Source organism: Odocoileus virginianus, chromosome 2, assembly GCF_023699985.2.
Source record: "Odocoileus virginianus isolate 20LAN1187 ecotype Illinois chromosome 2, Ovbor_1.2, whole genome shotgun sequence".
NCBI classification, from domain to species: domain Eukaryota; kingdom Metazoa; phylum Chordata; class Mammalia; order Artiodactyla; family Cervidae; genus Odocoileus; species Odocoileus virginianus.
In genome coordinates this window covers 48,063,474-48,090,502 of record NC_069675.1, presented here as the reverse complement: position 1 = coordinate 48,090,502, position 27,029 = coordinate 48,063,474, and the positions used below count along the sequence as shown (strand labels likewise).

The window sequence follows — 27,029 nt, the reverse complement described above, 5'->3', positions numbered from 1 at the left end:
TCCAGGCATGAATAATGGAGTAGGTTGCCATTTCCTTCTCCAAAGAACAGCTTAATGTATGCCTATTATAACTCAAGAAAGCTGTTACAATAATTTAAACTGTTTAAAAAAATTCACATTTCCCTGATTGTCTTATAATAATTTTGTTTGCAAAGTCCTTGTTAAAATTTAGATCAAAAGAAGATCTATGCACTAACTGGTTAATATTTTTCTTCTAACTGGTTGATATTTCTCTTAAGTCTCTTGATTTATAAGTTCTCCATCAACTCTTTAATTTTTTCCTGGGAAAAAATTTTAATTGGTAAATTTTGGTTATTTGTCTATATAGTCCCACAGCCTAGTTTTGTTGATTGCATCCCCACCATGGTAGCTAACCTATTTCTCTGGTTCTTATATTTCCTATATGTTCGTATTTAGGTCTAGAGTCTTGAGTTTGATTTTCTGGGACTGAATACTTCCATACCAAGTGCAGTGTTCTTTGATTAAACTGGCATATAGAATCTGGTTGTCTCTCTTTTTTTTATTCCAGTTTTACTGAGATATAATAGACATAAAGTACTGTGTAAGTTAGACATCAACAACATAGTGATTTGGCTTACATATATCATGAGATGTTTACCATGATAAGTTTAGTGAACGGTCGTCAGTTAATATAGATACAAAATTTAAGAAAAAATTTTTCCTTATAATGAGAACCCTTAGGACTCTTTTAACAACTTTCATGTGTATTGCATCTATCATCTTGCACATTACATCCATAGTATTTATTTACCTTATAACTGGAATTTTGTTGTATTTTATACACAATTTTTAAAGGTTACACTCCATTTACAGTTATTAAAAAATATTGGCTCTATTTTCCATTTTGTAAAATATATTCTTATAGCCTATTCTATACCCAATAGGTTATACCTCCCACTCTGCAACTTCTGTGTTGCCCCTTCAGCCCCACTGATAACTACTTGTTCTCTATGAGACTGCTTCTTTTTTGTTATATTCACTAGTTTGTTATATTTTTGGATTCCACGTGTAAGTGATATCATGCAGTATTTGTCTTTCTGTATGACTTAATTCACTTATCATAATACCCTCCAAGTTCATCCATGTTGCTGCAAATGGCAAAATTCTATTCTTTTCAATGAGTAATACTCCATGGGTGGGTGGGTGTGTGTGTATTGATGGGTTCTTAGGTTGCTTCCATATCTTGGCTATTGTAAATAAAGCCTTAGTGAACATAGGATGCATATATCTTTTTGAATTACTATTTTAATTTTCTTCAGATAAATACCCAGGAGTGGAATTGATGGGTCATCAGTTCAGTTCAGTTCAGTCACTCAGTTGTGTCCGACTCTTTGTGACCCCATGAACCACAGCACACCAGGCCTCCCTGTCCATCACCAATTCCCAGAGTCCACCCAAACCCATGTCCACCAAGTCGGTGATGCCATCCAACCATCTCATCCTCTGTCATCCTCTTCTCCTCCTGCCCTCAATCTTTCCCAGCATCAGGGTCTTTTCAAATGAGTCGGCTCTTCAGGTGGCCAAAGTACTTGAGTTTCAGCTTCAACATCAGTCCTTTCAATGAACAACCAGGACTGATCTCCTTTAGGATGGACTGGTTGGATCTCCTGGCAGTCCAAGGGACTCTCAACAGTCTTCTCCAACACCACAGTTCAAAAGCATCAATTCTTCGGTGCTCAGTTTTTTTTATAGTCCAACTCTCACATCCATACATGACCACTGGAAAAACCATAGCCTTGACTAGACACACCTGTGTTAGCAAGGTAATGTCTCTGCTTTTTTTTTTTTTTTTCATTTATTTTTATTAGTTGGAGGCTAATTACTTCACAACATTTCAGTGGGTTTGGTCATACATTGACATGAATCAGCCATGGAGTTACATGTATTCCCCATCCCGATCCCTCCTCCCACCTCCCTCTCCACCCGATTCTTCTGAGTCTTCCCAGTGCACCAGGCCCAAGCACTTGACTCATGCATCCCACCTGGGCTGGTGATCTGTTTCACTATAGATAATATACATGCTGTTCTTTCGAAACATCCCACCCTCGCCTTCTCCCACAGAGTCCACAAGTCTGTTCTATACATCTGTGTCTCTTTTTCTGTTTTGCATATAGGGTTATCATTACCATCTTTATAAATTCCATATATATGTGTTAGTATGCTGTAATGTTCTTTATCTTTCTGGCTTACTTCACTCTGTATAATGGGCTCCAGTTTCATCCATCTCATTAGAACTGATTCAAATGAATTCTTTTTACCGCTGAGTAATATTCCATGGTATATATGTACCACAGCTTCCTCATCCATGCGTCTGCTGATGGGCATCTAGGTTGCTTCCATGTCCTGGCTATTATAAACAGTGCTGCGATGAACATTGGGGTGCATGTGTCTCTTTCAGATCTGGTTTCCTCGGTGTCTATGCCCCGAAGTGGGATTACTGGGTCATATGGCAGTTCTATTTCCAGTTTTTAAAGAAATCTCCATACTGTTTTCCATAGTGGCTGTACTAGTTTGCATTCCCACCAACAGTGTAAGAGGGTTCCCTTTTCTCCACACCCTCTCCAGCATTTATTGCTTGTAGACTTTTGGATAGCAGCCATCCTGACTGGCATGTAATGGTACCTCATTGTGGTTTTGATTTGCATTTCTCTGATAATGAGTGATGTTGAGCATCTTTTCATGTGTTTGTTAGCCATCTGTAGGTCTTCTTTGGCGAAATGTCTGTTTAGTTCTTTGGTGCATTTTTTGATTGGGTCATTTATTTTTCTGGAATTGAGCTGCAGGAGTTGCTTGTATATTTTTGAGATTAATCCTTTGTCTGTTGCTTCGTTTGCTATTATTTTCTCCCAATCTGAGGGCTGTCTTTTCACCTTGCTTATAGTTTCCTTTGTTGTGCAAAAGCTTTGAAGTTTCATTAGGTTCCATTTGTTTATTTTTGCTTTTGTTTCTAATATTCTGGGATGTGGGTCATAGAGGATCCTGCTGTGATTTATGTCAGAGAGTGTTTTGCCTATGTTCTCCTCTAGGAGTTTTATGGTTTCTGGTCTTACATTTAGATCTTTAATCCATTTTGAGTTTATTTTTGTGTATGGTGTTAGAAAGTGTTCTAGTTTCATTCTTCTACAAGTGGCTGACCAGTTTTCCCAGCACCACTTATTAAAGAGGTTGTCTTTTTTCCATTGTATATCCTTGCCTCCTTTGTCGAAGATAAGGTGTCCATAGGTTCGTGGATTTATCTCTGAGCTTTCTATTCTGTTCCATTGATCTATATTTCTGTCTTTGTGCCAGTACCATACTGTCTTGATGACTGTGGCTTTGTAGTAGAGCCTGAAGTCAGGCAGGTTGATTCCTCCAGTTCCATTCTTCCTTCTCAAGATTACTTTGGCTATTCGAGGTTTTTTGTATTTCCATACAAATTGTGAAATTATCTGTTCTAGTTCTGTGAAAAATACTGTTGGTAGCTTGATAGGGATTGCATTGAATCTATAGATTGCTTTGGGTAGTATAGCCATTTTGGCAATATTGATTCTTCCAATCCATGAACACGGTATATTTCTCCATCTGTTTGTGTCCTCTTTGATTTCTTTCATCAGTGTTTTATAGTTTTCTCTGTTTAGGTCTTTTGTTTCTTTAGGTAGATATACTCCTAAGTATTTTTTTGTTGTTGTTGCAATGGTGAGTGGTATTGTTTCCTTAATTTCTCTTTCTGTTTTTTCATTGTTAGTGTATAGGAATGCAAGGGATTTCTGTGTGTTAATTTTATATCCTGCCACTTTACTATATTCATTGATTAGCTCTAGTAATTTTCTGGTAGAGTCTTTAGGGTTTTCCATGTAGGGGATTATGTCATCTGCAAACAGAGACAGTTTCACTTCTTCTTTTCCTATCTGGATTCCTTTTACTTATTTTTCTGCCCTGATTGCTGTGGCCAAAACTTCCAACACTATGTTGAATAGTAGTAGTGAGAGTGGGCACCCTTGTCTTGTTCCTGATTTCAGGGGAAATGCTTTCAATTTTTCACCATTGAGGGTGATGCTTGCTGTGGGTTTGTCATATATAGCTTTTATTATGTTGAGGTATGTTCCTTCTATTCCTGCTTTCTGGAGAGTTTTAATCATAAATGAGTGTTGAATTTTGTCAAAGGCTTTCTCTGCATCTATTGAGATAATCATATGGTTTTTATCTTTCAATTTGTTAATGTGGTGTGTTACATTGATTGATTTGTGGATACTGAAGAATCCTTGCATCCCTGGGATAAAGCCCACTTGGTCGTGATGTATGATCTTTTTAATATGTTGTTGGATTGTATTTGCTAGAATTTTGTTAAGGATTTTTGCATCTATGTTCATCAGTGATATTGGCCTGTAGTTTTCTTTTTTTGTGTGGCATCTTTGTCTGGTTTTGGAATTAGGGTGATGGTGGCCTCATTGAATGAGTTTGCAAGTTTACCTTCTTCCACAATTTTCTGGAAGAGTTTGAGTAAGATAGGTGTTAGCTCTTCTCTAAATTTGTGGTAGAATTCAGCTGTGAAGCCATCTGGTCCTGGGCTTTTGTTTGCTGGAAGATTTCTGATTACAGTTTCGATTTCCTTGCTTGTGATGGCTCTGTTAAGGTCTTCTATTTCTTCCTGGTTCAGTTTTGGAAAGTTATACTTTTCTAAGAATTTGTTCATTTCATCCAAGTTGTCCATTTTATTGGCATAGAGCTGCTGGTAGTAGTCTCTTATGATCCTTTGTATTTCAGTGTTGTCTGTTGTGATCTCTCCATTTTCATTTCTAATTTTGTTAATTTGGTTCTTCTCTCTTTGTTTCTTAATGAGTCTTGCTAATGGTTTGTCAATTTTGTTTATTTTTTCAAAAAACCAGCTTTTAGCTTTGTTGATTTTTGCTATGGTCTCTTTAGTTTCTTTTGCATTTATTTCTGCCCTAATTTTTAAGATTTCTTTCCTTCTACTAACACTGGGGTTCTTCATTTCTTCCTTCTCTAATTGCTTTAGATATAGAGTTAGGTTATTTATTTGGCTTTTTTCTTGTTTCTTCATGTAAGCCTGTAATGCTATGAACCTTCCCCTTAGCACTGCCTTTACAGTGTCCCATAGGTTTTGGGTTGTTGTGTTTTCATTTTCATTCATTTCTATGCATATTTTGATTTCTTTTTTGATTTCTTTTATGATTTGTTGGTTATTCAGAAGCATGTTATTTAGCTTCCATATGTTTGAATTTTTAACAATTTTTTTCCTGTAATTGAGATCTAATCTTACTGCACTGTGGTCAGAAAAGATGACTGGAATGATTTCAATTTTTTTGAATTTTCCAAGACCAGATTTATGGCCCAGGATGTGATCTATTCTGGAGAAGGTTCCATGTGCACTTGAGAAAAAGGTGAAGTTGATTGTTTTGGGGTGAAATGTCCTATAGATATCAATTAGGTCTAGCTGGTCCACTGTGTCATTTAAGGTTTGTGTTTCCTTGTTAATTTTCTGTTTAGTTGATCTATCCATAGTTGTGAGTGGGGTATTAAAGTCTCCCACTATTATTGTGTTACTATTAATTTCCTCTTTGATACTCATTAGCGTTTGCCGTACATATTGCGGTGCTCCTATGTTGGGTGCATATATATTTATAATTGTTATATCTCCTTCTTGGATTGATCCTTTGATCATTATGTAGTGTCCTTCTTTGTCTCTTTTCACATCCTTTATTTGAAAGTCTATTTTATCTGATATGAGTATTGCGACTCCTGCTTTCTTTTGGTCTCCGTTTGCGTGAAATATTTTTTTCCAGCCCTTCACTTTTAGTCTGTATGTGTCTCTTGTTTTGAGGTGGGTTTCTTGTAGACAGCATATATAGGGGTCTTGTTTTTGTATCCATTCAGCCAATCTTTGTCTTTTGATTGGGGCATTCAACCCATTTACATTTAAGGTAATTATTGATAGGTGTGGTCCCGTTGCCATTTACTTTGTTGTTTTATACAACCTTTCTGCATTTCCTGTCTAGAGAAGATCCTTTAGCATTTGTTGAAGAACTGGTTTGGTGGTGCTGAATTCTCTCAGCTTTTGCTTGTCTGTAAAGCTTTTGAATTCTCCTTCATATCTGAATGAGATCCTTGCTGGGTACAGTAATCTGGGTTGTAGGTTATTCTCTTTCATTACTTTAAGTATGTCCTGTCATTCCCTTCCTGCCTGGAGAGTTTCTATTGATAGATCAGAGGTTATCCTTATGGGAATCCCTTTGTGTGTTATTTGTTGTTTCTCCCTTGCTGCTTTTAATATTTGTTCTTTGTGTTTGATCTTTGTTAATTTGATTAATATGTGTCTTGGGGTGTTTTGCCTTGGTTTATCCTGTTTGGGACTCTCTGGGTTTCTTGGACTTGGGTGGCTATTTCCTTCCCCATTTTAGGGAAGTTTTCAGCTATTATCTCCTCGAGTATTTTCTCATGGCCTTTCTTTTTGTCTTCTTCTTCTGGGACTCCTATGATTTGAATGTTGGGGCGTTTCACATTTTCCCAGAGGTCCCTGGGGTTGTCCTCATTTCTTTTGAATCTTTTTTCTTTTTTCCTCTCTGCTCCATTTATTTCCACCATTTTATTTCTACCTCACTTATCCTATCTTCTATCTCCGTTATTCTACTCTTGGTTCCCTCCAGGATGTTTTTTATCTCATTTATTGCATTATTCATTTTTAATTGACTCTTTTTTATTTCTTCTAGGTCTTTATTAAACATTTCTTGCATCTTCTCAATTTTTGTCTCCAGGGTATTTATCTGTAACTCCATTTTGTTTTCAAGATTTTGGATCATTTTTATTATCATTATTCTAAATTCTTTTTCAGGTAGATTCCCTGGGTCCTCCTGTTTTGTTTGACTTGGTGGGCATTTTTCATGTTCCTTTACCTGTTGGGTATCTCTCTGCCTTTTCATCTTGTTTAGATTGCTGTGTCTGGAGTGGGCTTTCTGTATTCTGGAGGTCTGTGGTTCCTTTTTATTGTGGAGGTTTTACCCAGTGGGTGGGGTTGGACGATTGGCTTGTCAAGGTTTCCTGGTTAGGGAAGCTTGCGTCGGTGTTCTGGTGCGAGGAACTTGATTTCTTCTCTCTGGAGTGCAATGGAGTGCCCAGTAATGAGTTTTGAGATGGGTCTATGTGTTAGGTGTGACCTTGGGCAGCCTGTATGTTGCTGTTCAGGACTATGTTCCTGCGTTGCTGGAGAATTTGCGTGGTATGTCTTGCTCTAAAACTTATTGGCTCTTGGGTGGTGGTTGGTTTCAGTGTAGGTATGGAGGCTTTTGGACTGTCTCTTATTAAAGTTCCATGTAGTCAGGAGTTTCCTGGTGTTCTCAGGTTTTGGGCTTAAGTCTCCTGCCTCTGGATTTCAGTTTTATTCTTCCAGTAGTCTCAAGACTTCTTCAACTATATAGCACTGATAATAAAACTTCTAGGTTAATGGCAAAAAGATTCTCCCCCATTAGGGACACCCAGAGAGGTTCACAGGGTTACATGAACAAGAGGAAAGGGAGGAGGGAGATAGAGGTGAGCAGGAGGAGAAAAAGGGGGACTCAAGAGAAGAGCGACAGATCTACCCAGTTGTCTGTTCCCAAAGTGTTCTCCTTAGCCCACCCACAAAGATTCACAGAATTGGACTGGGAAGAGAAGGGGAAAGGAAGAAATAGAGGTGTTCTGAGGTAGAAAATGGAGAGTCAAGATTGGGAGAGAATAATCAACACACCCCTGAATAAAAATGCGAACTGAATATTGGATTCTTAAATGTCCACAATTTATATCATATACTGAAAAACAAAGATTAAAAATCTAGAGTAGAGGTTCGACTCTTAAAAATACTATATTTAAAAAAAAAAAACCGAAACACACAAAAAAATTTTTAGAAATATATATGGAGTTCGGTTTAAAAATGGGGCTTCTCAACACATATATATGGAATTTAGAAAGATGGTAACGATAACCCTATATGCAAAAAAAGAAAAAGAGACTCAGATGTATAGAACAGACTTGTGGACTCTATGGGAGAACCCGGGGGTGGGATGTTTCAAGAGAACAGCATCGAAACATGTATATCTAGGGTGAAACAGATCACCAGCCCAGGTTGGATGCATGAGACAAGTGCTCAGGCCTGGTGCACTGGGAGGACCCAGAGGGATGGGGTGGAGAGGGAGGTGGGGGGGGGGGGGACCGGGATGGGGAATACATGTAAATCCATGGCTAATTCAATGTATGACAAAAACCACTGCAATGCTGTAAAGTAATTAGCCTCCAACTAATAAAAATAAATGGGGAAAAAAAAAAATAGGGCTTCTCTTTTTTTTTTTTTTTGTAAGGTTATAGTGTAATTAAAATGAAAATTAAGGAGTAGTAGAGGAGTAATATAGGACTTTAAAAGGAAATAAGAGAAAAAGAAAAATAGAAAATAGAAGAGAAAAAGAAAAAAGAAAAAAAAATTTTTTCCTAATTAAAAAAATCATAAAAATCTATGAAAATGAAAGTTAAGGCGTAATGGGGGAGTAATAGGGAATTTTAAAAGAAAATAAAAGAGAAAAAATGAAAATTTTTTTTTTTTTTTTACTTAAAAAAAAAAAAGTAAAAATATATCTAGGAATTTCTCTGGAGCTGTTGCGGTCAGTGTGGGTTCGGTTCAGTTTCAGATAGCTCCTCGTTCCAGCTTACACTTCTCGATATCTACAGGCCCCTTCCGGTGTAGTCGGTGTTATCTACAGGGATTTTAATCTGTTGCACCGGTCCCTTCTGAAGCGGTTCCCTTTGTTTATTTGGCTTCTGTTTGCTGGTCTCTTCAGTGCCTAATTTCCGCCCTGACACAGGCGGGCGGAAGCAGACTCTTATTCAGGTTGCTAGTTCCGTTGCGCTGCCGACATGGGCTGGTGCTGCTTTCCCCTCTACGCTGCTCAGGCTCCTGGCTGTTCTATATGGAGCATGCCCTGCGCTGAGCACAGTTCCAGCCCTCGGGTGTTCCACAAAAACGCAGAACAAAAAGCTGCGCCTGCTTTTTGTGCCTTCCTCGTCAGAGCGGCTCAGGCAGCCAGGAGCTTGACGGGCGCACTCTCCCCGGGTTCAGCGCGCCTTCTGTCCTCCGCATCCCCAGCCTCAGTCCCCACCCTCGCCAGTCGGGTGCTTGCGCCCTGTGTCTCGCCACAACCCTCCTGGCGGATGTCGACCCTCCTGGCGGATGTCGACCATCCAGAATCTCAGGAGGTCTTTGATTAGAAACTGGAGGCCTGTTTGCAGTGCAGTAGGGGCTGCGGTCCTTGGGGCCAAGCCTGCCCCTTTCCCCTCCCCCCTGCCTCCAGTCTACAGCGGGGCTGAGCCGGTCCGCAGCCTTCGAGCTCTTCTCTGGACTTGCTCAGACCCTTTGTTCTGCGAACAGCCGGCAGTGTGTTCGGGCCGGTTAATTTTCTCTCTCTCTCTCTTGCTATCCCACAGTTTAAGTTGGTAACTCACAAAAGCTCCCTCCGATTGTCCTCAGGGCACTCAGACCCGGTCCTTTCCCTAAGCAATGCCGCCCGCTCCTCTCCGTTCTGCCCCCACTTATTGGTGGTGGATGCAGGTGTCTGGGGTACTTTCCTGCTGGGAGTTGCTTTTAGGCACGTAATCTGTGGGCTTTATTTATTGTTCCCCTCCGAGTCAGGTTGCCCTCCGAGATTCAAAAACTTCCCCCACACCCGCCAGTGCGAGGGTTTCCTGGTGTTTGGAAACTTCCTCTATTAAGACTCCCTTCCCAGGCCAGATCTCCATCCTTAGCTCTTTTGTCTCTCTTTTTATCTTTTATATTTTGTCCTACCTCCTTTCAAAGACAATGGGTTGCTTTTCTGGGCGCTTGATGACCTCAGCTAGCGATCAGAAGTTGTTTTGTGAAGTTTGCTCTGCGTTCGGTTATTCTTTTGATGAATTTGTAGGAGAGAAAGTGGTCTCCCCGTCCTATTCCTCCGCCATCTTGGCTCCTCCCCCATGTCTCTGCTTTTTAATATGCTGTCTCGGTTGGTCATAGCTTTCCTTCCAAGGAGTAAGTGTCTTTTAATCTCCTGGCTGCAATCACCATCTGCAGTGATTTTGGAGCCCAGAAAAATAAAGTCAGCCACTGTTTACCCATCTATTTGCCATGAAGTGATGGTGACCGGATGCCATGATTTTAGTTTTCTGAATGTTGAGCTTTAAGCCAACTTTTTCACTCTCTGCTAGGTCATATGGTAGTTCTTTTTTGAATTTTTTTAAAGAATCTCCATACTCTTTTCCATAGAGGCTGCACCAGTTTACATTCCCACCAGCAGTTTTCCCTTTTCTCTACATCTCAGCAACACTTGTTATTTGTTGTCTCTTTGACAACAGTCATTCTGACAGGTGTGAGGTGATATCTCACTGTGGCTTTGATTTTCACTGTCCTAATAATTAATGATACTGAGCATCTATTCATGAGCCTGTGGGTCATCTATATTTCCTCTTTGGAAGTAAGTCTATTCAGATTCTCTGCCCATTTAAAAAATCAGGTTGTTTGGTTTTGTGATGGCCTTCAACCAGTTATGGCTATAGAAAGTGAACAGTGACTTTTGGGTAAGATTGGAGGAATGTACGATCTTCCCACGGTAGCTGTTGTAGTGAATGGTAGGGGGTTTGTATTGAACAATTTGTGAATATGTCATTTCATGCTTCTGTACTCTTTCTGTCATAACATCACCCTTAGAAGTATTCATTGGTGTTTAAAAGGCAGAATTAATGGAAACTAAGTAGAAATTTCTTACTCATGCAGCAGGCCATGGCCAGACTGGTGGTAGCTGCTATAATGATTGTGGCCTAGATAGGAAGTAGTCCTAGTCCTGGAAGGTGATCAATTTCTAACAGAGTCAGAACCCAAAGGTAGTTAAGAAAAAGACCAGTTCACATTAATTTTTAAGAGATTAACATGTCTGTTTATTTCCCAAAGCCAGTGCTAAAACTCCACCAAGATCATAAGATGCCTGATTACATATACCAACAGAACCGAAACCGGTTAATCGCTTCTGGTGTCCTAAAACCTCCAACAAGTCCTGAAAAAAAAGCTTCTACCAAATCTCTTGTTCAGTTTCTTGAGCATGGAGAGGCTGTGAAAAAGAAAAAACAGGTATAGTATTAAAGTGCTTCATTGATTCTTTCAGTTTCGTTCCTACAGCATTGGTAACCTGAGTTAGCGTGAGTTAACCTTTTAACTCATAATGATAGTGGCAAAGTCTTTTTCTATTAGGTTATATAATGGATTTGGGCAACATATCTCCCAGTTCTTCCTATTTAAGGGAAATTTGTCAAGCAGAGGCTAATACAACATTGTAACTCAATTGTGCATGTATGTTCAGCCACTTAAGTCATGTCTGACTCTTTGCACCCTTCAGGACTGTAGCCAGCCAGGCTCCCCTCTCCATGGGATTTTCCAGGCAAGAATAGGATAAAATCATAAAGGAAAACTTTCAGCGTCTGTACACTATCTTCTGATGTTCTCTAGAAGACATGTTAGAAGAAGACATAATAGTGTTTTGAATGTTATTATAACTTTTATGAAATTTTCATCATTATTCCCCCAAATCTTTGAAGACCTTGGTGAAGGGCAATAAAATAGAAACAGAACCAGCTAGAGAGGCAACTATAATTGATGAGAGTTACAGAGTGGGGAAGGAATAAGTGAATAGTAGGTGTGGGGCAAAATCACTAGAGCCTGGCTTTACATGAATACTTGTAGATATTTAACAAGAACAACAAAAAACAGAAATGGGAGAAAATATGGAGGACACACCTGCAATAAAAATACCAGTAGAGTCAAGAATTCTCTGAGCTTTTTATTGAGAGGATCTTTCCGTGCTAGCTCTCTCTTTCAGGCTTTAGGCTGGATCGCTAGGAATGAAGAGTTGAGGACAAGCTGTGTCCTTGAGAATTATAGAATCTGGAGGTGGGAAATAGACAAGTAAACACTTAAGACTAGTAGAGTGTGATAAGAGCTCTCACTGATCATTTAAACTAAACAGAATGGATGCTTATATCTGGTGACCAGAGTGACCATTGGTGGAAGAAAAACTATCCTAAGGAATTGCACTAAACTCAGAGGAATGAGTGGAAAGGTAGCAAGGCAGATAAGATGGGATAACTGTGGACTTGAAAGTCAGCTGGAAGAAGGCTCACCCATGGGTTTGGTTGAGATCATCCTGAGAGAATATCATATAATAAATTGCATGAACTTGTGTGTGTGTGTGTGTGTGTGTGTGTGTGTGTGTGTGTGTGTGGTCAGTCGCTCAGTCGTTTCTGACTCTTTGTGACCCCGTGAACTGTAGCCCACCAGGCTTTTCTGCCCATGGAATTCTCCAGGCAAGAATACTGGAGTGGGTTGCCATGCTCTCTTCCAGAGGATCTTCCTGATTCAGGGATCAAACCCACATCTCTTGCATCTCCTGCATTGGCAGGTGAAATCTTTACATGAAATTGTGCAACTTTGGTTAATTTGGTTTCTGTGAAGTAGAGAAAATCAGATATTTTAAGTGGGGCTGAGAAAGATCTGATTGTTAATTAATTCATTTGATATAAAGTAGGTTGAATTTTAAAAAGAGATTATGCACACTATTATATATAGGAAGCATAAAAAACAAGGTCCTACTGTGTAGCACAGGGAACTATATTTGATATCCTGTGATAAACCATAATGGGAAAAAATGTGAAAAAGAGTATATATATGTTTAACTGATGGCTTCCCTCATGGCACTAGTGATAAAGAACCCATCTGCCAGTCCACAAGATATGAGAGACTCAGGTTCAATCCCTGGGTGGGGAAGGTCCCCTGGAGGAGGTCATGGCAACCCACTCCAGTACTCTTGCCTGGAGAAACCCATGGACAGAGGAGTCTGGCGGGCTACATTCCATAGGGTCACAAAGAGTCAGATACAACTGAAGAGATCTAGCATGCACATACATATGTATAACTGAATCACTTTGCTGTCCAGTAGAAGTTAATACAACATTGTAAATCAACTGTGCATGCATGCTTAGCCACTTAAGTTGTGTCCGACTCTGCAACCCCATGGACTGTAGCTGGCCAGGCTCCCCTGTCCATAGGATTTCACAGGCAAGAATACTGGAGTGGGTTGCCATTTCCTTCTCCAGGGCATCTTCCCAACCCAGGGGTTGAACCTGCATCTCCTGCATTGGCAGGCAGATTCTTTACCCCTGAGCCACCATGGAAGCCCCCCAAATCAACTACAAAAACCTTATTTTTAATTAAAAAATTGAAGTGAGATTTTGTGCACTTCTGGAATGAAAGCAACTGAAAAGGAATACGTTACGGGTTATGTTTGGTTGTAACTGTAACTCAGTGAAGAATTCAGTAAAGAGAGTTTGAAAGGAAATGTGGAAGAAAGGGGATATTTCATTTAAAAGAAGGATATTTATTTTGAAAAACATTTATTTTTCTGGGTATTGATTTCTCAGACTGAGTTTAGAGTGGATATGTAACAATGAGGATTTCCTGGGAGATGAAGGAAGGAAAGAAGGAAGGAAGGGAGGGAGTAAATGAGGAAGGAGGGAGGGAGGGAGGAAAGTTAAAGGATTTGCTTCTGGTAATTAAGGAAGATTGATTATCAGTTGGAGAAAGAAATGGCAACCCACTCCAATATTCTTGCCTGGAAAATTCGATGGACAGAGGAACCTGGCGGGCTACAGTCCATGGGGTCTCAAAGAGTCAGCCACGGCTGAGCACATGAGCACATTATCAGTTGGACTGGGCACCCATCATAGAGGAGTATGATAGCTCTTTTATTTTATTTCCCTCCCCCAACCCCTACAAAATCCAAACTTGTGTGACTGTTTAAATTGAATGACATCTTCACACTGAGTTACATAATTAGAAATGAAATGTAACTATGGAGGCCTATTGTTGAAGAAATCTTTCACTTAGAATGCAGTATACCTTTTTAAGGGCTATAATAAAGAAAATAAAAACATTTCCTGTCAAAGTATTAGCACTCTTGTCTCATAAAAAAGGTTGATCACAGCTCGTGTTGAAACATTGGGACAAAGCATTGTGTGTTTTCTCTGGTTCTGGCATCTGGTTTGGCCCCTTCTTTTACATACGAAAACAATGCCTTTGCTACTATCCTTGGTCAGTAAGTGAAAGAAGCACGTTTTATCTTTTGAGTTCAAAGATGTATGTCCTTTAGCTCTGAACTTCCCAGGATTCTTTTCTGAAACTCCTACTCAGTGGGGTATTTAATCAGAGATGGAGAATAATGACCTCTATGAATACACATCTTTGGGGGAAGTTGTTCCAGGAAGCTTATGGTAGTAACTCTCCTGTGGAAATGGCAGCTTCTACTGACTATGCTAATATATGATAAAGATGTCATTTATATATGAACATCAATTGTTCATCAAAGCGGGTCTGCAGTGGTGAGTCTCTTATCTTAAAGCCAGTCAGTCCTGTCAGAGAGACGAAGGGACGACTGTTGGAGTTGATGTCACATTTCCTCAAACACAGTCATCAGCCTCCTCCTCAGGAAGAGAGGATTTGTGACGCTGTCCCAGAGGGGCAGGAGAAAAGGAGTGGGGTGGAACTGAGGGCAGACAGTGGGACCCAGGAATTGGAGCAAAGCTCAAGAGTATGTATGGGCCTTGTGGGCTACCGTCCATGGGGTTGCAAAGAGTCAGATGTAATTGAGCGCGTGTGCATGCACTCAAGTATGTGAACGTGGTGGGGCATGGCCGTGGGGCTCCACTTGTGGTCAAGGACCAGCAGCTCCCGCATTTCTTGGGAGCAAGTGAGAAATGCACAATTTCAGGCTCTGCCACCCGGCTGGCTGGCAAATCTGCATTTGAACAGAAAGCCCCAGGGAAATTCATGTGCACACTGACCTGTGAGAAGCACTGACTCCAGAAAAGCAACTGTAAGTTAGTTATATATCTCCTTCTCTAAGGCTATGACATATTGATTCCCAATACTCAGTGTTCCAACCCTTCACAGTCACTAAAATATAGTTTATCATGAGTTATGATGACAGTGGTCCAAGATATCACTCACAGGAAAACATGGTCGTCAGAAGGAAGAGGATGTTGAAGGGAAAGGCCATGGTCAGGGGAGATGCAGAGTAACTGAGCAAGGGGAGTGCTGAGCTCCCATGAATACCAGGAAGCTGGGAGCATTTTGATGTGAGAAACACTGAAAAAGGAAGGGGAGAAGGCAATGGGAGTCGTCGCTGGGGCGGTTTGTGAGAGGAGGGCAGATATTTGGGTAGGGGTACTGACAGGGATCTATCACTGCCAAATGATAATTAGAAAATCTTCAGTTAAAAAATGCTTGCCTTTAAGCCCTAGACATAGGCAGTGTGGTAATTAGTCCTGGAGGTTAATAGTTGTTACTTATATATGTAGTCCCCTGCCCCCCTCCCCCAGCTCATGTTTTTCACTTGGGTTTTTTTTTTTTTTTAATAATTTTGTTTATTTACTTATTGGCTGTGCTGGGTCTTCGTTGCCACTCGGGCTTTTCTCTAGCTGTGGCAAGCAGGGGCTACTCTTTGTTGTAGTGTGACCACTGTTCTTGCAGTTGCTTCTCTTGTGGCGCACAGGAGGTATGTTGGCTTCAGTGTTTGGGGCACATGGGCTCAGTAGTTGTGGTTCCTGGGCTCTAGGGTGCAGCCTCAATAGTTGTGTCTATCAAGGTCCATTGCTCCACAACAATGTGAAATCTTCCTGGACCAGGTCTGGAACCCCACCCATGTCTCCTGCATTGGCAGGCGGATTCTTTACCCCTGAGCCACCAGGGAAGCCCCTGTTTCTTAAGTTAATTTTTATTGGAATATGGTTGCAAAGCAGAAATAGAAACACAAACATAAGAGAACAAATGTATGGACACCGAGGGATGAAGAGGGAAGTGCAATAAATTGGGTGATTGGGATTGACATATATATACTTGATACTATGTATAAAAAACTCACTTTTTGAAAAACTGGCTTTGTTTAGATCCAGTGGCCCTCTGCGGACTGGTCTCCCTCTCCTGCTAAACTGTCACGCACCAGCACTGGAAGACGAGGCCTCTATGAGACTAGTTCCTTAACTTACCCTAAGTACTACTTCCATGACCGAGAAGAAGTCATTAAAGCCAACATTCGAGATCCCTTGCAAATCGTTAAAATAATCCGTGAAAACGAACACATCGGATTTCTTTATATGATCTCCGCAGTGCCAAGATCTTCCATTGAATACGATACATATAATCTGAAGTGAGTTCTCTTTTATGAAGCAATTTATTTAGCAGTAAAAATTGCAAATAAGGTTGCAAGTGTTATCCATAATCAATTGGGTATTAATGATTTACAGGATAAATTATAATTTTGGTTATCATCCAATAACAAATGAATCTTAATCACAACAGTTTTACTTATTTTGCCCATTAATCTCTACTTATAGACTTTTTATGGAGTGGTATACTGCTGTGCTCCTTATATTAATATAATACCATTTTCTTTAATCAATATTACAAACAATTTTGATATTTTGTGATTACTGAGAAAAGAAGAGAGCATGCATTAAAAAATGGATGATACAAGATTTTTTTTTTACTTGTCATTTCAGCTTTCCTTAACAGAATAGAAATGTTTTTTAAAATGAGCGATAATTTCAGGTATTTATATAGATTAATAGTACACACACAGTCACATATACTCTCTATTGTTACTAAACACACATTTGTTGTTGAAATAATTTGAAGAGTCACCCAAATGTGAGTCTCTGAGTTGATTTAAAGTTGAGCACAATAGGCAAACAGGGCTTAAAGGTGATGCCAGCCTTCCTCTATGGTTGTTTGCATGCATGTGTGCTAAGTCACTTCAGTCGTGTCTGACTCTTTGCGGCCCTATACACTGTAGCCCTCCAGGCTCCTCTGTCCATGGGATTCTCTAGCAGGAATACTGGAGAGGGTTGCCATGCCCTCCTGCAGGGGATATTCCCACCTAGGGATCAAACCCACATCTCTTATGTCTCCGGGAAGGCAGTTTCTTTACCACTAGCACTACCTGGGAAGCCCATGGTTGTTTAGTTGGAATGAATACAGTTGTTGAGATGGTCTTTCCTTGAAGGTGATTGTAGTCGAGCTTTGCCACCAAGTTCTTTGAGCTGCCTTCCCCAGGCTCTGCTGAACAGGAAGATAAAAGTTTCTTCTAGGAGTTTTCTTCCTTACTCAGCACTGTAGTTTTTTGTTTGTTTGTTTGTTTTTTGCTTTTTAGAGGTTTTTGGTTTGTCCCAGATTGTACAATAAGTAAATGACAGTCTGGCTGACTTCAGAATGTATACTCTTAATTTCTCTGCTCTACTGCCTCTCAAAATGAAACTCTGAGGAGTCCATGAGACCCCCTTGAGACGGAGAATTTGCTTCAAAGAATAATGGAAGGCATGGAAGCATTTTCTATCATTTCCAAATCTAGCACAATAATCTGTCGTCACATAAACCTATTGAATTTTTCCAGAACAAATGCAAAATGATGCTTTCTTCTCAATAGAAAATTGATGAAGAGAGGTGGAACTGAGTCACCAACTAGGAATCATTGGAAGTTGTACTCTCATAGCAAAAAAGAGAAAAAAAAAAAAAACCCAAAACAAAGATACGTCATACCATTACTGAGACACCTGTACAAAGTTATACTCAGAGAGGAAATGAAATAAATTAGATCAGATAAACACAGTGTTCAAAAAAGAAAAGGTTAGCAATTAGGCAACATAATTAGGATAACTCAAATTGGGTTTATGAACCACAGTAATTTTCCTGTCCTTTTTTTAGAATATCTCATTAGTATGAAAATGTTATCAAATGAATCAGTAGCACTGAGAAAGCTATATCAACACCTTACTGAAAGATATCCACCCTGCCCCTAAAGGGTTTGAACTTTCAAAGGCATGTGCAAAAACAAAATATGAAACCAAATTCCATTTTTAGATTACCATCTGATGAAGAAGCTTAAGAAGCTAGAAATGCAAGAATTCAAATTCCAGGGACTTTCCTGGCAGTCCACTGGTTATGACCTCTGCTTCCCCTGCAGGAGGTACAGGTTCAGTCTCTGGTCTAGGAACTAAGATTCCTGCATGCCACTTTGAGAAGCCAAAAAACAAAAAAATCACAAAGTTAATATTTAATGTCAAAAAGACTTTCTTTTGCAGAATTGCAATTTTACCAGTCTGTGTGGAAATTATTTATTCTATTTGGAACCGGAAAAGCAAAGGAAATCAATCAGTAATACCATTAGCTCCACATGTTACATAACAGAGATGACCACAGTTGAGGACATTATTAAAATTATACTGCGTACTGATGGCTGTGCAGACATTAGTAACTGCTAGATAACAGCTCTACAATCCCTGCAATGAAATATTTGGAAGAACTTTGTTCTTAGGGAGGAAAGCTACTGGGGTTGAAATATCCAAAGAAAATAAGATATTATGGAAATACTTTAAAATACATTTTCCATGTAGAGTTTATTCTGATAATTCTGAGATTAAGATACATAATACATTATTTTATTCACAAAAAAACTCCCATATGTAAATGTTTCTCTGCAATTATGAATTCCAAATTAAATAATATTATCAAAATTGTAACTATAATAAAATCCAAGTCACCACTTGACCTTCTGTTTTTACGCCTTTTACAAAGATATAGGAGCAGAATACCATTTTTTATTGTTTCAGACTGAAGTGCATAGGTGATCCCAAGGCAGAATTTTGTTAAGAATTGGAACGTATTTTGCAAATGATTCAACTTTGTGCATTTAGTAAAAAACAGTTTTTAGTTTCACAGCTTGGGTTGCTTAACTGACATTTGAGTACCTGAATGAACTTTATAAAAAATTATTAAAGGTTCCTGAAAACGTATTAATACATACTGACGAAGATTAGGAATTCACAGCAAAAATTCAATTTTGGAAAGGTGAAATTTCATATGGCTCTCTAGTGATTTTTTTTAAGTCATTGGTAAGAATTTAAACTTAAGGAAAAGTTATGCAGTCAAACAGTAACATCTATGTCTGAGAGAAAGCTTCACCGTTGCTTCTGAAATACTTCATGTGGAAATGCTTGACTGGGTTTTAAATCATTTTGTAATAAGAAATTTCAACATGGCAATCATCAAAGAGAGAAAAGGAAAAGCTGTTAGAATTAAAGAATGGTGGTACCTTTGGTGCATAATTTCAAAAGAACAGGTGATCCAAATTCTGATCAGTGGAGAAGGGAGTTTCTATTCATTGGAGACAGAGTAATAAATCATCACCTGCCACTTGCTATCTCCCATTTCTATAAGCAGTATTCCTTAGCAGTGGTGATTATTAAGAATTTGAACCAACTACCCATCATGTCTTGATTAAAAATGCAGTATCTACTTCAAAAAAGCTATGGTCACAGGTGCAGTTGTTTATGAGCTAAGACTTTATCTGGACTTTTCATAAAATTCAATATTGAATATTTCCCTGAATATTTCATGTTTTATTTTTCTTATTATAGTACAAAGAAATTATAATTAAGTCTTCGCCAGTGTGCCTTGTAAAATCTTATCATTGTTCGGACGTGTTAAAACATGCAAATGCTGGAAGCATTGCTTTAGAGGATCTCACTCTTCACATGAGAATCTGACCTTTGGTTAACTCTGAAGCTCTGTTCCCCTGGTAACCTGATACAAAGTAGTATATCAGTTGTTTCTAAGCAACATTACTTATGATAAAAATGACCCCTGACTGCTAAATTATATCTGCATTGAGAGGAACTAAAATTGAATTATAAATAACTGATGGGGAGCCACAGCTTTGGACTTCCCATAGTACACTGGTTCTTTCTCTGGGCATGTCTCTGCAGGAACCCTAAAATCTATGCTTAAACTTATTGGAAGAAATATTGACTCCTCTTAAGCCAGAGTGGACCCATTGTGTATCTCATGTCCTAGCATCTGAGTTGTCACCTTGGGAAAGGACAGCTTGGGGTGGCCGTTGGATTGCTGCAAGGAGTCCCATGCAAAAGCAAAGCCTGGTCCTGCTTAGAAGGCAGGAAGTAGTTCCTGTCCTAGACTTCTAGGTGCCTGAGTGTATGCTAAATCACTTCGGCTGTGTCTGACTCTTTGCAACCCTATGGACTGTAGCCTGTATAAACAAAGAACCAATTCTTGTGGGATACCTGTTGGGATTAGAATTCTATGAAACGTAGTTATGTGATTTAGGATGATATAAAAGTCTATACTGGGCTCAGGCCATATTGCTTTCTAAATGATTGAGTTGGTTTTCAGATAGTTTCTAAGCCCGTTATGTTAAAATAATTTTTAGACAGCTTTAAAATTTCAAACTAAAGCTATTCTATCCTTTCATCTAGATTACATGTTTAGTAGCCTAAAACAGAATATGTGGATAAATATCAGCTTTCTCAAGTGAAAGCGTTTCTCGTTACATGAAGTCATAACTATTAAAAAAACACTATAATGAGGCATATGTTATATAATAAGGAAAAGATCATTTTCAAGCCACGTTATCAGAAACCTCCCCAGGTTGCCTAACACAGTGACAGCTTTCTTGGGCTAGCACATGTAGAAATTTCAGTCAAGTAGGAAACACCATGGATCTTTAGTATTTCACTTGGAATCATCAAAAATCCCAGTTTCAGATTGTCTTCCTTTCAACACACACACAGGCATGTACACACACACAAACACACACACACACACACACACACACAAACACACACACATACACCATTTTGGCGATGTTACAATTTAGTGGATGATTATTTCATTTTATACAAAAATTTGAAGAACCTAGAGCAGTGGTTCTCAGCTTTGGCTTCTAGAATCACCCAAGATCCACCCCCAGAGTTATATTTAATTGGTTTGTTGTGCAGCCCAAGCAACAGCATTTATTTAAAACTCATGAGATGATCCCAATATTCAATCAGAGCTGTAGGCCATGGGGCTAGAACAATGGTTCTCCAGCAAGCCCTAAAGGGTTTGCTAAAACATAGATTGTTAACCACCCCAGTTTCTGATTCAGTTGGTCTGGAGGAGGCCTAAGAATTTGTAATTCCCATGTAACGTTGATGCTGCTGTTCCAAGGACCATACTTTGAAAACCATTGACCGTAGAGCACTTATTATTGAACAAACTTGGAAGTTATGCTTTAGTCTAATATTCTAGGAGTTCCTTATCAGTTATTTTTACCATTTCTGGCTAATCAAACCAGAAGCAAAGCAAGCCATAACTCTTCTGTAGTTCAAGTTAGATCTAAATGCATACTGAATCATGATACTGACCATCATCAAATAGATTGAGGTTTATAAATGCGAAACTCAGGAAACAGCTAATTTCTTTCCAGGCTCTTGCTTGTTTACCTTTGTCCAATCAACATGTTAAAATCATAAAACTATGTAATAAACTGTGATTAAAACTGTGTGATAATAAGACAACTTAGATTTGACTCATCTAATTCACCCCAGCACCTAAAAGCAGGTAAGGAATTACTCACTTGTTTGTAGAAATCAGGAGGGTCAAAAGGGATCAGGTGGACAAAGACATGCGCATGCGTTCTAGCACAGTCTAAGATGTGCTGAGATGACCATCTTAAGCCTAAGATGATTGAGAGACCAGCCTGATTAAAAAGGGAAATTGTGTGGACAGAGAAGGAACTAACATGGACAGGAGAAGAGTGCCACAACACCCGGCAGAATAATTTGGATTTAATGACATAAGCAGTAGGAGGCTGTTCAAAATTCTCTATCAGAAGGCTCATACTTTTGCAGTCTTAGTCTAGTGCATCTGTTTAAAGATAAACGGATGCATGTTCTATCACTAACAGATAAAGATGCTATTTGAAATATCAAATCACATTGAGATTGTTTTAGAAAAATCAAGAGAAAAAATTAATGCTTTTTAGAACCACAGTAGATTTCGTTTATCGGAAATGAAGAATAACAGGACGGTGGATGACCTCCCACAATAGGCCATGCAAGTCTCTTAACATGACACATTCTTTTGGACATTTATAGAAGCCTTGAGTCTAAGTTTCATTTCAGATGGACAGAGGCTCTACCACAAAATAATTTGATAAGGGATTCCATGATTCTACACTGAACAGCAAGAAAAGACAACAAGCATCTTTTTTTCCAGTTAAACACTGCTGCTGCTGCTGCTAAGTCGCTTCAGTCGCGTCCGACTCTGTGGGACCCCATAGACGGCAACCCACCAGGCCCCTCCATCCCTGGGATTCTCCAGGCAAGAACACTGGAGTGGGTTGCCATTTCCTTCTCCAATGCAGGAAAGTGAAAAGTGAAAGTGAAGTCACTCAGTCGTGTCTGACTCTTAGCAACCCCATGGACTGCAGCCTACCAGGCTCCTCCATCCATGGGATTTTCCAGGCAAGAGTACTGGAGTGGGTTGCCATTGCCTTCTCTGAATAAACACAGTTAAGTATAGTTTTATTCAAGACATTCTTCTCAGCCTGATTAACTGTCCAAGGATCTCTGTTTAAGTTAATTGGGTCAGAAAGTCTTTTACCAGCAAAGTAGGAATATTAGAGCACAGCAATTAAAAAAGTTAAGTTCTCTTTTGAGGTTTTAAAGGAAGACTAATTTTCCTGGTTATTTTCTCAAAGAAAGGCCTTGATGAAACAAACATCCAAAGGAGGCAGCTGAGGGCATTCCCTGGCAATCCAGTGGTTAGGACCCTGAACTTTAATTGTTGAGGGCACGGGTTCAGTCCCGGGTCAGGGAACTATCCTGCAAGCCACACAAAATCAAAAAATAAATAAACAAACAAAAACAAAGGAAGCTGTTGAAGTTTGAGGCTGAATTCTGAATGCCAAGAAGTGCTGAATAGGCAGCCCTTACTTCGGTGTAGAGGATTAATTCCTGGAACAGATGAATGCCAAGATTTACAATGTGAGGAGTAAAACACAGCAGTCCAGGAGTATATTTAGGGTTTAGCCTCTTGGGAACAAACTAGAGAGTCTAAGCAGAATAGGATTCCAGAGAACTGTGCATATGCTTCTTTAACTTTTGCAAAGCTTTCCTTGACCCTGCTGTCCCTTCTGCCTACCAAATGGATTGGGCTTAAAGGAAATTCCTACTGATCCTCAAGAGAATCACTGTATTAGAGCAGTGAGAAACAAGACTAGTTTTCAGAAACTTTGAGAAGGAAAGCTATGACAAACCTAGACAGCATATTCAAAAGCAGAGACATCACTTGGCCAGCAAATGTCCATATAGTCAAAGCTATGGTTTCTCTGGTAGTCATGTACAGATGTAAAAGTTGGACCATAAAGAAGGCTAAGTGTCAAAGAATTGATGCTTTTGAACTGTGGTGTTGGAGAAGACTCTTGAGAGTTCCTTGGTCTGCAAGGAGATCAAACCAGTCAATCCTAAAGGTAATCAACACTGAATATTCATTGGAAGGACAATGTTGAATCTGAATCTCCAATACTTTGACCACCTGATAAAAAGAGCCACTCATTGGAAAAGACCCTGATGATGGGAAAGATTGAGGGCAAGAGGAGAAGGAGGTGGCAGAGGATGAGATGGTTGAATGGCATCGCTGACTCAATGGACATGAGTTTGAGCAAACTCTGGGAGAGAGTAACGGACAGGGAAGCCTGATGTGCTGCAGTCCGTGGGGTTGCCATGAGTCAGACCTGACTTAGCAACTGAACAACAAGAAGGAATGGATGGAGTGGATACGACCATTATACAGGAAGTTTAAGAGAAGGAAGATGACAGGGGATTTTAAGTTAAATGGGCAACAGGGTCAAGAAAAAAAAAAGGAAGCTAAAGGAAGCTACAAGTTAAAGTGAAGTTCTATACATTTTTAAATGCAGAGAAAAAGTATTCAAATACAAGGAGAGGTAGAAAAAGGTGATGTGAAACCTCTCCATCTTTCTTTGGAGGAAAGCATGAAAAATGTACTCAAGGGGATAAAACACAGTGAAGGTACAGTTAAGTTTTTCTTTAATTTACTATTTATTTAGCTGCACCAGGTCTTAGTTGGAGCACGTGGGATCTTGAGTTGTGACATGTGAACTCTTAGTTGTGGCATGTGGGATCTAGTTCCATGACCAGGTATCCAACCTAGGCCCCCGGCACTGGGAGTATGTTGTCTTAGCCACTGGACCACCAGGGAAGTTCTGGGACAAGATTTTCAAGTGAAAATACAAAAGAGAGCTCATCATATCACCATCATGTTTTGTTGTTGTTGATTTGCTTTCAAATAGAATTCAATGGTGACAAACATTATTGTGTGTCAGAATCACACAGGAAATTTGCTAAGCTAGACTCTCGAGTTCTGTACATAAAGATTCTGGTTCTGTGTTGGACCCAGAAATCTGGATTCTTAAGCACGCCAGGTGATTTTTATGCTGATGATCCAAATTTTAAAAAGACTCTCATGTGTTTGTTTGCCCTGTGAGGAGTAAAGATGTAGAGTGGAGGAAAAGGCTTAGGGGTTTGAGAATGAAAATCTTAAATAGGTAGGAAAATATAAATAAAAAGGATCTCTTTGTGGCACTGAGAACCAGTAAGTTAAAATTCAATGTCATGGACCACGCCTGCTATCTTCTGTCAATCGAAGGGCCTTTGGTAGCATATAGACTCACACAGAGTAAGTTTTCTAGACACACACACACCAGGGTCATTAGTGAACTCTTTTTCTTGCTTTTAGGTTGGTTGGATGACTGAAGTTAATGAAACATCTAAGGTTGATTACAGTTTCAGAGACAAGTTGAAATTTCCCACTTTGTAGAGAATCACTTGGAGAATGCCCTAATTATATGTTAAGCTGTTAACAAAAAAAAAGGAAAAACATTTTAATATTTTCTATATAACTTACCAGCAACATGTAATACCTGGCATTTTCCCAAATGTTTCTGCTGTGACTCAGTTAGAACACAGACAGAGTCAGACAGTGCTGTTAGGTAGGAGCTAAGCAAGTTGAAATTCTTCTGTTACAGCACTGAATTGGGGGAGAGATGTTTGAGATTGCCCCCACTCCACAGCCCACCAGATCCCTAGTTCCCTTTTGTGCTCACTTGAAGAGCTCTTGCTTTGAGTTCACTTTCATTCTGGTCCTTCATGCCCTAATTTTTAAATATTTTTCTTAGTGTTATTAAAACAAAAATAGAAATTAAAACCTAAAAATTATTTTTGCCACTGATTCATTGTTTTTTGATTAACAGACACAAAGCATATGAGAATTTTGTTCCAATCCCTTAAAAAACTTATCCCGCATATGTACATAAATTTGTCTAAGTGTAATTTCAGGTATTTTACATGTAACCTGAAGGCTGTGCTAAAGATCATGAACTCAGGTTCAGAATGCAGAGCTAAGGACTGGAAGAGAAAAATAGATATGGGAAACAGTTGATTTTCACTGGAGAGTTCCTGTCTGAATTTTGTATAGTAATTTTTAGAATTATTATATAACATACATAACTGCAATTTTTGCATAGTTTAACATAGAAACAATTTGAGGTTTTGTTTTTGCCATGTCATATTTTGCACTTGGTCTGTTAATAAACATTTAAATAATATCCAATATTTCAGTGCTATAGTTAAAATTACAAATATCTTTGTGTCTGTAAGCAAGATTTTAAGAAGTTTTAGGGAATTGCCTTTCTATTCTCATTTCTTTGCTTCCCGCTCCTATCCTTGCTCTGGTGTTTATCCCATTCTTGCTTCACTCCTTTGCTTGATCTATTTCTTATTATGAATGAGATTGAAGAATACCCTTAATGACAGTTGAAAGAGGAATATCTTGAAATAAACAATTTCCCATTAACAATTATTTTGATATGTGGTGATAAACTGGACTTTTTAAAGTTTAATCTGGGTCTTGATTCTAATCCAATTCTTATTTTCTTGTTTTGATCTTTTTCATAGTTCTGTCAATATTGGGTAGAGTAAAACTCTTTCACACTATTATTATTGAATAGTTTCTAAACAATCAATGATAAATCAAAACTTATTTCCAGGTATCTTTCACTTTAAAAATCTACAATTGGTTTGTTTTTGTAAAAATCACATAACTGAAATTATCAAACATACTGCCAAAATTGTGAAATACTAACTGTTGTTAAAAGTAGCTCCCTTTTCTTGAATAATTTATTCAGTCTCAAAATGGCCTGTTAGAATTTAAAAAAATTTTAAACATTTATTTTCCATAAATCTTTTACCTTTTTAAAACAAAATAGTAATGCAATTGCTTAATTTTATGTTGACTACTGTATTCATTTGCTCCAATTTTTGTTTGTTCATAGGGTTGTGAATTATGAGAACATCAATAAAAATGACTATTATACTATTAGCAAAAAGGCAGTGACACATGTTTATAATAATGACATTGAATTTATCGAAATTGATCGATGGGAACAGGAATATCTATATCACAGAGAACTCACTAAGATTCCCATATTTTCACTTTTTCGGAAATGGAAGGCTTTTAGCGTGTGGAAGAAGAATGTTCGCTCCAAAAAAATCAGTGGATGTCGAAAATCTCTACAAAAAGATCTGTTTATTGTTAATCATGTATGTATTTGTTAATCATATTTTAAAATAATTACTAACAGAAAAAAATTAATCTCCAAAATAGAATATTTCCTCTTTTAAGAGAATTGACAGTTTTTGTCCTATTTGTCATTTAAGGGTCTAGCAGTCTAATGTGTTTCTACATTTTACCTAGGGTTTGCACAGGTCCCCTTTGTTTAGAAGCAGCCTTAGAGGTTTGGATTCACGATTCCTTTTGTTGTTGATCAGGAAAATTGTGTATCTTCTTGAATTCAGAGCAGGCTAGCAACTCCTATTACTTCTTATCTTTGAGACCCTCTGGACTATATGGTCCAAAATAATTTGTGGGTTTGCTTTCATTGCTTTCATTGGGCCAGTATCTCCCAATGTAACATGTATTTTCAATCATGAATTCAAACAGTATGGAAATTTTTAGTGTTTACTTTGGAGGAAGGGATAATCATGGGAAAGGAACTATTAAA

General features: G+C 38.8%; 1 protein-coding gene across 1 annotated transcript in view; it reads left to right on the top strand.

Moving 5' to 3' along the window:
- The window catches only part of DNAH6 (dynein axonemal heavy chain 6), a 282,979-nt gene that overhangs the window by 10,116 nt on the left and 245,834 nt on the right, over positions 1-27,029 (top strand). Inside the window, exons 3-5 of the mRNA XM_070479741.1 lie at positions 10,961-11,137; positions 16,003-16,262; positions 26,301-26,568. Coding sequence (XP_070335842.1) covers positions 10,961-11,137; positions 16,003-16,262; positions 26,301-26,568 — 705 coding nt within the window. The remainder of the gene's footprint in view (positions 1-10,960; positions 11,138-16,002; positions 16,263-26,300; positions 26,569-27,029) is intronic.